This window comes from Muntiacus reevesi, chromosome 22 (genome assembly GCF_963930625.1).
Source record: "Muntiacus reevesi chromosome 22, mMunRee1.1, whole genome shotgun sequence".
NCBI classification, from domain to species: Eukaryota; Metazoa; Chordata; class Mammalia; order Artiodactyla; family Cervidae; genus Muntiacus; species Muntiacus reevesi.
The window spans coordinates 16,855,146-16,869,960 of NC_089270.1; the positions used below are offsets into that span (position 1 = coordinate 16,855,146).

The 14,815-nt window shown below is 38.8% G+C and overlaps 1 protein-coding gene across 4 annotated transcripts in view; it reads left to right on the plus strand.

Annotated features, from left to right (window-relative positions):
- WDFY3 (WD repeat and FYVE domain containing 3) overlaps positions 1–14,815 on the plus strand; it is a 270,313-nt gene that overhangs the window by 82,256 nt on the left and 173,242 nt on the right. For all 4 annotated transcript variants that reach the window (XM_065914495.1, XM_065914492.1, XM_065914493.1 and 1 more), the window contains exon 3: positions 2,357–2,567. In XM_065914495.1, coding sequence (XP_065770567.1) covers positions 2,388–2,567 — 180 coding nt within the window. In that variant the 5' untranslated portion in view covers positions 2,357–2,387. The remainder of the gene's footprint in view (positions 1–2,356; positions 2,568–14,815) is intronic.

The following is a 14,815-nucleotide window of genomic DNA, read 5'->3' on the forward strand; positions in this document are numbered from 1 at the left end:
GCTGTGAGTCAGCAATCTAATATGATAGGCTTAAATGTTTCTTGGTAAATTAGGAGAAAAGGAGGAATCTAATTTTTTTCCTCCATTACTGAGGTTATCTGAGTAATCAAGAAATACCAGTAAATCCATTTAGGTGACTGAATCTGATGGAGATTAAATAACAGTGGTACAGTAGCTTTATTACATCTAGCTGGTTTCTGTCTTTGTGTGATTATGTGTGTGTGTTTACTGATATTTGATAAATGTATCTTCAGAAAAATAAAAAAGATTTCTTTTGCATCCTAGTTGCCACTTGATGCAAAGTAAGTATTCTACAGTCAGAGTTGTCAAAATTCTGTAATCTAAAGTAGGCACATGAATACCAGTAAGCAGAAAGGGCTGGACCAGGAGGTCAGAGTCCTGGGTTCTCACTCAGTTTTTTTTTTCACTGTGCATTTTGAGCAAGTTGTTCTTGTCTTGGGGGGGCGGGTCTCACTTAAAAGCAGAATTAATCCCCTCCTTGGTTCACTCGCTTAAGTTGGAATGAGGACCAAAGGAAATGCTCAGAAAGTACTTTAATGCTCTATAAATAAGGGATGATGTTTGACTTTTTCATGACATAGATGCCTTTGAAAGCTGGAGATCTCTTAAAGATGTTTTTTGAAGTGTTAGAGGATCATGAATCCCCTAAACTCTATCCACACACTTTAGATTATAAACTGCAGCTACAGGTTAAGGAAAAACAACAGATCTATGCATAATCTGAAATGTTAGCTAACTTACACAAGTTTTATAATTCACTTCAAATTTTATTTTTGTTCTGGAGTGCTCCAGGACGAGAAATAGCAGCACATAGTGGGCTACTGGAATGTATTTGTTGAAATCTTTATAATTTACACTTGGAGAAATTACACATTTTTCCGAGAATGAAATATGTCAAGCAAGTTTGAACCAGACTGACTTTCACTTGTCATTTTGTCGCTCAGAGGGCCTCGTCGGCCCTGTGCCAGTGGTCTGAGCACTTTCTCCACGACTGGACAGCATGGGAGGAGTCCCAGGTGACCTCCTGGTGTAGCGCAGCTCTGCTGCATAAACCTTTGCCCGCAGCCACATGTGGAATCCACTCAAAAGTCTCAAGGACAAGCATGTTTAAGATACTGGTTCTTCTTATGGCTTTAAAAAAATCAATAGATGTTTGGTAAATAAAGCAGTGATCTCTCCTTTCTTAAGAAATGCCATACTGACTTATATGGCAAAATTACAAATTTTCAAGTTATTCCTGCTTTTCTACAAATTAAAAAGCAAATTGCTTTTTACCCAAGTTTGGTATACCCATAATGTTCTCCTAGCCCTCCTGGTTCCTTTGGGAAGATAATCCTGTTTTTTGTGTCTGAGGTTAGCTGATAGCTGGCACAGTTCATGGTGGTTGAAAAGGGCTCATGGTGCTTTCTGAAAGCTTAGTGTTATTGATTCTGGTGTGTGTTCTAACCCAGTGGTTGGTTTATTTATTTCTTAAATGCAACTCTAGCCAGGGATACATTTTATATTGTGATTCAATACACATGAATGCACCCTTACCTAAAATAAATTTTATGAAATAATGATTACTCTTTCTACATGTATTCCAGTATATATTGTATTTCATTAAAAATATTTTTATTGAAGTACAATAGATTTGCAATATTGCATTCTATTTTTTTTAATTGATTGTCACAATCTATTAAAGGAATTAACCTGACCTGGCAAAGGGTTTCAAGGTATAGTCTAAAGAAATAGTTTTAAGTTACATGTCAGTTTTCACTTATGATTTATAATATATTTAGAGGTATCGTTTCATTTAATTCTCATGTTTCAAACTACCATGTATCTTCAATGAGCATCCCAAGTGTAATCCTTCATCTACAGAAATGTTAAATGATTAAAAATAGAAAGCTTTGTGGATTTGTTTTTTTCAGTTAATTTGGAGGGTGTGGATGAATTTTAAGTTCTTTTAATCTTTTTCCATATACTCAACTATTAAGCCATATATTAATTATAAAATTTATGATCCCTTTATTTGTTGAACTTAATATGACTGCCTTAATTGGAAATGTTTATTGCTCATCCAGCAACAATTATTTTTTTGCATTTAATGTTTTACAGTTTATCCAAACTGGGGCTAAGTTCGTAAAGAACATTTGAGTGGCACAATTTGTAATCTGTCATTTAGAGAGATTTATCAAAATTAGCTCTGCCTCTATTTTTTTCTGTTTAAAAAAGTAGAAAAATTATTTAGACAGAATTTTTTTGTTTTCCTGACTTTTTAAGAAGCACTGCCATGCATACTTGGTCAAGGCGGTAATATTTTGACAGTTTGTGTGTGAACATCTCCCTGCAGAATTAGAAGAGTTTATCACCACCCAGCCAAGATGAACATGGTGAAGAGGATCATGGGGCGGCCGAGGCAGGAGGAGTGCAGCCCGCAAGACAACGCCCTCGGACTGATGCACCTCCGCCGGCTCTTCACGGAGCTCTGCCACCCTCCCCGGCACATGACCCAGAAGGAACAAGAAGAGAAGCTGTACATGATGCTGCCAGTGTTTAACAGGGTGAGTCCCGGCTGTCCAGCAGCTGGCTTTAGGATGGGGTGGCTCTGCAGGAATCTCGCGATTACGATAAGTCATGTTGTTGAGGAGTTGCTGAGTTGTGTCCACGTCTTTGCGACCCCGTGGACTGCAGCACGCCAGGCTCCCCTGTCCTCCACTACCTCTCGGAGTTTGCTCAAACTCAAGTCTGCTGAGGCAGTGATGCTATCTCACCATCTCATCCTCTGCTGCCCTCTCCTCTTCTTGCCTTCAGTCTTTCCCAGCTACAAGGTCTTTTCCAGTGAGTTGGCTCTTGGGATCAGGTGGCCAAAGTATTGGAACCTCAGATTCAGCACCAGTCCTTCCAGTGAATTTGAATGGTCAGGGTTGATTTCCTTTAGGATTGACTGATTTGATCTCCCTGCAGCCCAAGGGACTCTCAAGAGTCTTCTCTGGCACCACAATTCGAGGGCATCAATTCTTTGAATTGACAATAAGTCATAGGTAGGGAAATAGATGATAGAATGAGTTCATTTTTGAGAAGCTTGATGATGTCATTCCTTCCTTCCTTTCAGCTTGCTATAAGGCAGGCAGTTTGATGTGAGATCTGGTCAGAATGAACTCCTTTTATTTCTAATAGATGAAGGGAAGATTGTGAGCATTTTGTATAATGTTCCTCTAATGGTTGATCCTCGGAACAGAGATCGGTTGTAAATGACCACTTATGTTATTTCTGTTATCTTTTGAAGTGATGGTGTGTGGCATCAAATGGTGCAGTTGCCGCAGTGCTTTGTATACTTTGAAGAGTCATCACAGTTTACTTTGTAGATCTTGTGATAGGATAGTTAGTCAAAATAGAGCTAATGTTTTAATCTAGTTGGTCACATGTAGGTAGCAGTCTTAGTGGGGATTTTTAGAATAATTTAAAAGTTTTTATCAAAAATGTATATGAACATAGTTTAAAAAGTCAAGTACTTCCACAGGCTTATATGGTCCTCTCCACTGCTGGTTGTTGCTGCCACCTTTAGCTCTTTCATCTTTTGCATAGCATACCGTTACTGCTATTTCTTGATTATTCAGTTTTAATTGACTTCTTGTTGAGAAATAGAATAATTAGCTTTTTTTTTTACCTCTGCACCCCTCCAAACCATGCACACATACTTTGACTCGCACATGCTACCCTGCTCCTTTTCCTTCCCATACAAGTATACCATTCGTTTAAGGAAGAGTCCGTGTTTATCCTCTGTTGACCCTGGTGTAAATATTATTCATAGATGAACCTTATAACAAACCACCACTATTTTCCGTTCTTGTTTTCCCCAGACTTTGTAAAGTAACTGTCTCAATTTCTGCCTTTCCTCCTGTCTCTTGTTCTTCCCCATCTCTCTTTTCCTCTCCTTTGATCTGTCTCTGTCCTTCTCACGTCTTTCTCTACTTCCCTCTCTGCTTCTGTCTCTCTCCCCATCTCTGCCTGTCTCTCCCTGTCTCTCTCCCCCCACCTCTCCTCCTGTTTCTCTCTGTTCCTCTCTTGGCCCCCCTGCCCCCCTTTTCTCCCCTCCCTGGTCTTTCTTTTTTCCTGTGTCCGTGACTCACTGTCTCCCCTCAAAGTCTCACTGATCTCTTTGTTCTCTGTGTCTGTTAGTCTTTCTGTGTGAAATTTTCTAGATTCTTTTTCTAATTATTTTGAAATTTTATGGAGGTTTCTTGTGAATTTGCAAGCTTGTGCTTTTTATTTCTGGGGAAATATTTTGAAATATTTCTTTGCTAATATTCTTCCCTTTGTTTTATATGTTTCCCTTTTCTTCAACTCTTATCAATCAAGTATTAACTCTTTGGGATTAACCTTGTGCTATCATATTTTTAATTTCCTTGAGCTCTTATTTTTTTAAAATTGTGCAATATCTCCTCATCCCTCGGAAAATATTAAAGCTTTTTCAAATTTTCTCATGCCTCTTCTGTTGTTATTTGCTCCAAATTGCTGTTTTTCTTTGTTTATATTACTTTCTTTAATGTCGGAGTAATCTTCAGTGTCAGATGATAATTGTCTATACATTGATATTTAAGAATGAGGTATTGAAACACTGATTGAAAAGTATGTGTGCAATGGTGAGACCTTTCCAGTGGTAAGATGATCTGGCTGGATAAAATGTGGAGACTCTTTAGCCTAGGATATATTGATATTCCAGGAAAGCGTATTTTTCAGTCTCCTGCCTGAAGCATGTATTTGTTGTTATTCGGCCGCTAAGTCATGTGCGACTCTTTTGACTTCATGAACTGCAGCACTTCAGTTTCCACTGTCCTCCACTCTTTCCTGGAGTTTGCTCAAATTCATGTCCATTGAGTCAGTGATGCTATCTAACTCTCTCATCCTTTGCCACCCACTTCTCCTTTTGCCTTCACTATTTCCCAGCATCAGCGTCTTTTCCAAAGAGTGGGCTGTCCTCATCGAGTGGCCAAAGTATTGGAGCTTCAGCTTTAGTATCAGACCTTCCAATGAATACAAGGTTGATTTCTTTTAGGACTGACTGATTTGATTCCTTTCCAGTGAATACCTGCTGGTGTTTCCTTAAAGCTGAATTGAAGAACAAGACTGATGTTTCATGTTCAGTAGGTAGACTTTCTCTAGGTCTCCAGTTTGCAGCTCTCAGTGTTCTAGGTTGTTCCTCTCTGGGGTTTAGACCTTCAGGTGTCTCCTGGACTCGGGAGGGGTTGTCACCTTCAGTTTCTCAGCTGTAAATAAGAATATCTACCTTGTGGAGTTGGTGTGGAGATTAAGTAAGAGAATAAACTTAACGCACTTAACAAATGTTTGTCCTAGGGAACTCTTGTGTCTGTTATTGTTGTTACGGCATTAAAAATAAAGACATTAAAGATGAAGGAAAGATTATAAACTATTTATGCTGAAATGATTTCGTTTTGAATATATGCTGAAATACATTCAGTTTATGTGTTGTTCATACCACACTAAAGGCTAATTTGACAGTAGAGAGGAGGGATAGACTGTATATTCTGTGTTTGTTTGCTTGTCTCTTCATGTATTTTGTTACTGGGCATTACTGAGTCATTCTGTGAATATGTGTCAAACAAATAGAAATTGTGCTGTAAATTGTACTCTGCATTGGAGTTCTGAGATAAGATATAGTCCAGTTTTGTGAATCAGAAGCATCATGAGGAAGATAAACATGACATGTAATTCTGTTGGAGAAGAGATAAGTGCATAAACAGATAATGGAATAACAAAGAAATGCAGTATTAGAGACACAGGAGAGTCTTATGGCACCCCTGAAAGGAGAGTTACCTGCAGGTCTATGGGGGAATCAGGGCAGGGAAGTGTCTTTTGAGAATGTGATGTGATTCTTAAATCCTAATAAGGTAAATGTTACCCAGATTGGAACTAACTGGGCCAAATTAACCAAGAAGGTAGTTAGAGTAAGAAGTTCAAGCCTGAATCAAAGTAAATTCCACAAACATGCTGATGTCTAAGAAGTTGATTTTATATCAAGAAGGGGTAAAAAAAAAAAAATGAGACTGTTAAGATTGATAGGAGCTACATCATGACAGATTTTATGTCATATTAAGAGCTAATATTTTTTCCTGGAGGTATGCAGAGCCAATGAGCTATTCTCAGCGATAAAATAAGGAAGAAGAAGGGGCCAAAGGGAGGCTATCTCTTAGGTTTCTAATTTGAGAAACTGGGTGCATCTTTTTCCTAGTAGCTGAGAAAGAGAGGTTTAGAGGATAGACTCAGTTTGGGGCATTGAATCCACACTGTCTATGAGCTTCCCAGGTGGAGGTATTCAGTGGGCAGTTAGAAGCTCAGGTGAGGGGATGTGGTTAGATACTAACTTTGGGGACCACTTCAGAGATGTGGTCGTTGGAAACCTAGGAGGGGACCAAACACTACTCTTGCCTCCCCCTATGCCAGGAACAGTAAGCTGAGGATGAACCATGGAGAATATGAATGTTTAATGAAAGAAGGGGGACCCTTAAAGGATACAGCCCAGGAACTGGTCAGTAGCAGTACAAACAGAATCAAGAGAGTGTGATTATGGAACTCAAGAGATAATAGTTTCGAGAGAGAGCATTCATCTCTGTGCAGTAGAGAGACCTAGCAAGATGGAAACCTGAACATGTGCTTGAGGTTTGCCTGTTGAAGAGTTACTAGAATGGCAGCATCAGAAAGCAGTATGTTGAGCAGTGAATGGGAGATGAGAAGAGACAGTATGGATTCAGCTTGTGGAGACGTGAAAAAGAGAGGACAGAAGAGATTGATGGAGGTGACTCTGGCAATAGGGGGTTTGTGTTTGTATATTTCTAGTGTTTCACTATGTTGTTAAAAGTGGGAGAGATCCAGGCATGATCATAAAGAGAAGGGAAGAAACAAGCACAGGGGGAAATCAAATTTTTAAGAGAGTGAAATTGAGTGAAGAGAGTCAAATTACTGGTGGGTGAGTGAGCCTCGACCGTGGTAAAGAATCCGCCTGCAATGCAGGAGATGCGGGTTTGATCCCTGGGTCTGGAAGATCCCTTGGAGGAGGAACCCTCTGCAGTATTCTTGCCTGGGAAATCCCATGGACAGAGGAGCCTGGTGGGCTACAGTCCTTGGGGTCGCAAAGAGTCAGACATGACTTAGTAACTGAGCACGCACAAGTGAGGTTTGAACAAGAGAGATGCCGTGTGCTGTAGGAGAGCCTATAGTTTTGTTAGGTGTGAACACAGATTTGTAGTGAAGGTGGTGAAAAGTTGAATAAGATTTAGTGCGATGACCTCTGTTTGCTATAGTTTTCAACAGAAGATGTCTCTGAAAACTCTGGAGTCGGTAGGTCGAGTAGGGGACTGTAGGAAATTGTGATAGTTTAGAATATTAATGAAAGGGAATTGAGAAAGATAGTTGAAAAAGGACAACAGAAACTTAAGAGTATTCAGGGCCCAGTGAAGGCTGGAGATAGTACATTAGTACTGGATCTTATCCATGGAGATGTGTGATTTTTCTGGTTCACTTACAAAGCATCATGTGTGTGGAAGCAGAGACAGATAGGTGTGCTCGCTCTGTTGGGGCTGGGCTTCTGCTGGGGTGACAAAGCAGAAGGGCAGGAGTAGAGGGACAGAGTATAGTAAGAGATCTGACTCACATATCACCCTTGAAATTGGGTGGGATGAGACAGGAACACAGCGTGATCCTTCTTTTGCTCTCCGAGATAAAAGGCTGAGAGTGATGGAAAGAGATGATGATAGAGTTAGGAACACAAGGAGAGGTGGGGAAAGGTTTAAATTTGAGATAGCTATTTTGAACATGAGAGAACTGATTACAGAAAAGCTATTGTTTTAAAACCCTGTTCAGGTAGCAGTCATTAATTTTTATTACAGCCAGTTCTGGGAAGTTGGCTTTATTTTGAATGCTTTTGTTTTTGTTTTGTATCAGTGTCCCAATGTACTTACTATTGGCTACCAAGGAGTCTGAGGTCATTTCCTTCTCTCAGACTTATGAACATTGACAAGGTGGTGATAATGTTATGAGTAGTTAGCACAATTGTTATTCTCAGCTGTTAACATAAATTTGTAAGTCATATCCTGGATGTGTGTCCCATGTATTTCATCAGTTAAGCTTCCACATTCAATTAAGTGAGTCTTAGACTAGAATAATCTAAATAACTTGACTTTTTTTTTTTTTAAGAAGATTGAGATTCTTTAGTGGTTATTCTTTATTGTTTAGACTGTTTGTCTTAGTTCTCTTAGGCTCTGCGCTGCCACAAGTCTCTATTCTTTCAAGCCAGAAGTTTTTAGTTGGTTAATTAAAAGCAGATATATATGTATGGGATTTCCCTGGTGGTCCATTGGCTAAGACTCTGAACTCCCAATGTAGGGTACCCAGGTTTGGTTTCTGGTCAGGGAACTGGATATCACGTGCCACAGCTAAGACCTTGTGTGGTCAAATAAATTAAAAATAAATATTAAAAAAATTTAGGTCAAAAGCACATATATATGCACTGCCTTAAAGCTCTAATACAGTGAGTGATTTAAATATAAAGGTTCATTCAGCTCTTTTTTTTTCTTCTTTTTATTGTACTTCTCTTGGTTGCATTTTTTACAAATTGAAGGTTTGTGGTAACCCTGCATCGCCAGATGCTGCTTAACATTTTTATAATTTTTTTATTGAAGTATAGATGATTTAGAGTGCTGTTAATTTCAGGTGTATAGCTAATTCAGTTATATGTTTGCATATGTGCATAGTCTTTTTCAGAGTCTTTTCTTTTACCAAGTAATAATAAATAGAAAGTTATTTTTGTACCATTGTGAACAATTTAAAAATATATATATAAGTTGTATTCGTATGTTCTATTGTGTTCATGGCTTATCATTTACAAACTAAAACTATCCTTCGATATCATATCCATTAAATTTGGAAATCAGTAACCATATTTATTTAATGTTCGACCATTTGTACATGAATACTCTCCACTAGTAAGAAACAAGTTGGATGAATGAATAGGCCAGTATGACTCCAGACTTCCTGCCATGATGACCAAAAATGAACTGTGTTGTTGATTTTTGAGACTTTGCTGGATTCATGCTAAATGACAAATAAACCATATTACAGTTAGGCATGGACATTTATCTGCAGAATCATTTCCAGAGTGTGTTCCATAGTGTTATTTCAGTTTGTGATTTTGGCCTTTAAGAGACACACAGTTGAGAAGTGGCATGTGTTGAGTCCTTTTTCTGGGCCAGGACTCATGCTGGGTTCTTCAGCTGCCTCCTGTGGTCATCATCACAGTCCAGCAAAGACACTGCTGGCCACCTCCCTCTCACAGATTCTCTCAAACTGAAGAATTATGGTGAAGTCTAAGAATAACTGGGTAATATTTAATCAGCATTCTTAAAGATAATTAGCCTTTAGTCCCAAGAACAAAAGCTTACAGAGAAAATATTTCATTTAACCTTATTAAAAAATGAATAGCCTTTTAGTCATCTAAAAATGAATTACCATTGTTAATTACCTTGGTAAATGTTATCAGACTTCACTGTGTATATAATAATCTTTACCCTGGGTCTTCTTTTAGAAACTCCCCTTGTTTTTGAATTTGCTTCTGAATTATATTCAAGAAATGTCTAAGTTGAATCCAGTGTCTGTTTCTTATCCCTCACAACTAACCTTTTCTGCCTGCATTGCTGGAGACCCAGGTTCTATTTCTGGGTGATTTCCTGGAGAAGGGAATTGGCTACCCACTCCAATATTCTTGCCTGGAGAATTCCATGGACAGAGGATCCTGATGGGCTACAGTTCATGAAGTCCTGAAGAGATGAAAATGACTAGGCACGCACATGCACAGTAAAACTTTATTGAATAGCTTCATTCAGTAACAAATACATGCTGAGCCTCTGCTTTCTGCATTCCATTAGAAAACACCATTCATTTGTTCTCCCCAAGTATACCAAAAATATTTAGTTAAGAAGCAGCTAGGAAATTTTCTGAAGTTTATTTAGATGGATGTTAAAAATGACCCTTCTAAAAACAAGTCAAACCATGGTAATTCCCTCTTAAGATGAACACTGTGCAAAGTTGTGGTGCTACGATTCCTGTGAAGTTAAATTAAGACAGTATAGTTCTGAGTGACTAAGAGCACAGTTTGGAATCAGACAGCACTAGTTTTGAATTCTCTTGCTACCACCTCCTGCTGTCTGCCTTCTCTAACCCTTCATTTCCTTATCTGTAAAAGGGGGATAAAGTGCAGGATTTAATGACAATTTGAATGACACTATATGTCAAATATTTGAATAGTGCTATCTTGAGAGTCCCTTGGACTGCAAGGAGATCAGTCCTGGGTGTTCATTGGAAGGACTGATGCTGAAGCTGAAACTTCAATACTTTGACCACCTCATGTGAAGAGTTGACTCATTGGAAAAGACCCTGATGCTGGGAGGGACTAAAGGCAGGAGGAGAAGGGGATGACAGAGGATGAGATGGCTGGATGGCATCACCCACTTGATGGACATGAGTTTGAGCAAGCTCTGGGAGTTGGTGATGGAGAGGGAGGCCTGGCGTGCTGTGATTCATGGGGTCGCAAAGAGTCGGACACGACTGAGCAACTGAACTGAACTGATGCACACTGTAAATGCTCATTTTATGATAATTATTGTTATTTTTATTAAATTTGCCAGAAGTTTTGCTCCTCAGTACTGTTGTTTTCATCTCAGTATGAATGTCTGTTCTATAGGACCATCCCTCTGAGGTGAATGCATTACCGACCAGTTCTCTCTCTCAGCTTTCCGCTTTGATAGATGAAGGAGCTAAGAACAGGAAAGTTTTTACCAGAGACCTTGAGCGCATAAAGAGAATTCCAGCTGTGAGCTTCACTCTCTGTGGGAGATAGGTGCATGATTGGAGCATTGTCTGTTTCCCACTATTTGTGGAAGGTGGTGAATATGTACCCAGTATTTTAAGATTTGATTGTTAAAGTCAGTCACCAAAAACTCTCTTTACTACTTGACACTTTCAATATTATCAAAAATGGCAGATGCATGTTTTAGTCTCTGAGCTTCTCCAGCCGCATCTTGTACCATTTTCTCTTCCATTTGAAACACCCAGCTTCACCCCCTTTTGATCCAACAGTGCCCATTATCTTACCCATGCTGAAGTCTCAGCACAGTTCTTCTCACTGTCTGGGACCCTCTTTTGGCTTTTTGAATTCTGACCTTTTTTTCATTATTCAGTGTCATCCTTCCAGGTAAGTGTCAAATCTCACAGAGCTTTCTTTCTTTTCTTTTTTTTTTTTTTTTTTGGTCCTAGGTTGGTGTCTTTATTATTATTATTTCATTTTAATTGGAGTTTAGCTGCTTTACAGCTAGTGGTGGTTATCTGGGTCATGAAGATCTTTTTTGTATACTTCTACTGTGTATTGTCACCTCTTCTTAATATCTTCTGCTTCTATTAGGTCCATTCCATTTCTGTCCTTTATTTTGCCCATCTTTGCATGAAATGTTCCCTTGGTATCTCTGATTTTCTTCAAGAGATCTCTAGTCTTTCCCATTCTATTGTTTTCCTCTATTTCTTTGTATTGATCTCTGAGGAAGGCTTTCTTATCTCTCCTTGCTATTCTTTGGATGCTTGCTCCTTGGAAGAAAAGCTATGACCAACCTAGACAGCATATTAAAAAGCAGAGACATTACATTGCCAACAAAGGTCCATCTGGTCAAAGCTATCATTGCAGTAATCTCCTATGGATGTGAGACTTGGACTATAAAGAAAGCTGAGCACCGAAGAATTGATACTTTTGAATTGTGGTTTTGGAGAAGATTCTTTACAATCCCTTGGACAACAAGGAGATCCAGTCAGTCAATCCTAAAGGAAATCAGTCCTGATTATTTATTGGAAGGACTGATGCTGAAGTTCCAGTACTTTGGTTACCTGATCCGAGGAACTGATGCATTGCAAATGCCCCTGATTTGGGTAACACTGAAGGCAGGAGGAGAAGGGGATGACAGAGGATGAGATGGTTGGATGGTATCAGTGACTCAAGGGACATGAATTTGAGTAAGCTCTGGGAGTTGGTGATGGACAGGAAATCCTGGCGTGCTGCAGTCCATGTAGTCACAGAGACAAAACTGCGCAACTGAACTGAACTGAACTGCTTTACATTGTCATGCTGCTTTCTGCCGTACGGCAGAGTATATCACCACACGTGTACATGTAGGTCCTCTGTCACCACAGAGCATTGAGTGGTGTTTTCTGTGGTATATAGCAGGTTCTCATTAGTTGTCTGTTTTATACACAATAGTATATATATACGTCAAGGCTGTGTACTGTCTCCCTGCTTATTTAACTTATATGCAGAGTACATCATGAGAAATGCTGGGCAGATGAAACACAAGCTGGAATCAAGATTGCCGGGAGAAATAGCAATAACCTCAGATATGCAGATGACAGCACCTTTGTGGCAGAAAGTGATGAAGAACTAAAGAGCCTCTTGATGAAAGTGAAAGAGGAGACTGAAAAATTTGGCTTAAAGTTCAACATTCAGAAAACTAAGATCATGGCATCTGGTCCCATCACTTTATGGTGAATAGATGGGGAAACAGTGACAGACTTTATTTTGGGGGGCACCAAAATCATTGCAGATGGTGACTGCAGCCATGAAATTAAAAGATGCTTACTCCTTGGAAGAAAAGCTATGACCAACCTAGACAGCATATTAAAAAGCAGAGACATTACTGTGCTCACCAAGGTGCATCTAGTCAAGGCTGTGGTTTTTCCAGTGGTCATGTATGGATGTGAGAGTTGGGCTGTAAAGAAAACTGAGTGCCAAAGAACTGATGCTTTTGGAACTGTGGTGTTGGTGAAGACTCTTGAGAGTTCCTTGGACTGCAAGGAGATCCAACCAATCCATCCTAAAGGAAATCAGTCCTGAATATTCATTGGAAGAACTGATGCTGAAGCTGAAACTGCAGTCCTTTGGTCACCTGATTTTGGCGAAGAACTGTCTCATTTGAAAAGACCCTGATGCTAGGAAAGATGGAGTGCAGGAGGAGAAGGGGACAACAGACGATGAGATGGCTGGATGGCATCACGAACTCAATGGACATGAGTTTGAGTAAACTCCAGGAGTTGGTGATGGCCAGGGAGGCCTAGTGCGCTGCAGTCCATCAGGTTGCAAAGAGTTGGACATGACTGAGTGACTGAACTGAACTGAGTATATTTATATGTCAATCTCAATCTCCCACCCTGTTTCCCCACTTGGTATCTACACATTTGTTTGTTCTCTGCGTCTGTGTCTCAGAGAGCTTTTATGACTACCTTTTCTCACTCCAGGCATTCCCTTTCAGGTGCCCCGTTTACTTCCTTTATAACACATCACTATCCAACATAATTTTCATTTGTAAAATATCTTACCATTCATCTCCTGTACTAAAATGTAGATTCCATGAGCTCTGGGAATCATACTTGCTTTATTTGCCTTTGTATTCACAAGTCTTTATTTATCCTTATATTCATGGCTGTGAATATTGCCTATCGTATATAGGAGACCAGTAAATATTTATGAGTAAATAAGTGAGTGAATTAATCAGTAGTGTAGGATCACTAAAGGTTGTTTATGTCAAAGAATCAATCATTGTTCATTTCAGATGAGCAAATACGACTTGGTCCTTCCTGCGTAACGTTGACTTTGATTTGGTCAGTTCAACCAAAATAGCTTTTGAGAAAAAATTTTCCATGTGGAAATACAGCTGTAAATATCAGGATTTGTATGAAAAGTTCATTACATTTTTTAACAGTGTATTGTTCACTTAGCATGAAAACTGCTTGAATATCATATGGTTGTACTATCTAAGAAATGAGCTAGGAGCTACTTTACGTAGTTGCATTACTCTTAGGAATAAAATAGTGCTTATTAGTTCTTAAGATCAAAATATACATCAGCTTATTTTGAATAATGTAAATGGTTATCTACTTTAAATCAGTTTGACAAAAGCTTAAGTTTGCTTAAGCATTGCCTGAGCAAAATATACAGTTATTTTGTAAACATCTTCTGTAGGCAGTTACATATTCATCTCTGGGTGCAGATAGGTTGGCTATTCAAGCATGTGTTGTTAGGCTTCTCAATTTCTAATCTGTCTTCAGTTTTTTAAAGAACATGGGTTTTATTTAACAGAGAGTAACTGTAAGCACATAATATCAGAATTCCAGCAGAAAAACAATTTATTGAAGAGTTCCTAAAGAGAACAGTTTATTTGTTCTTCGAGATAATTTAAAATTTTGTGTCAAGTTAACAAACAGATTACCTGCATAAAAGTACTGCCTGTAGAATTGATTACTTATTGTTTGTTTGGTAGTCCCTGCTCTATTTGAGCGTGATTGTAAGAAATATGCTATCTATTGTAAGAATGTGAGAAACATTTCTATTACATGGATATTATAAGTTATATTCTTTTATTAGGAACCTTGGGAGAAAATTTTTATAGTACGAGGAGTAGAAGTACTTCCTTAAGTATGTGTTTTTCTTACCTAAGGATGTCATGGACTATATAATTCACTAGATTTTTTTCTCCTGTGTATTTGATCCAAACTCGTGACTAAAATGTGGCAAATATAGAGATCTTTTTCCAGTCCATGTGCCTAACCTTGATTTTTTAAAAAATTTGCTTATTTTTGTTTTCTTTCTTACTTTTTGTTTATTGTGCTCAACCATTAAGACGTGTCCAACTCTTTGGGACCCCATGGACTGTAGCCCACCAGACTCCTTTGTCCATGGGATTTCCTAGGCAAGAATACTTGA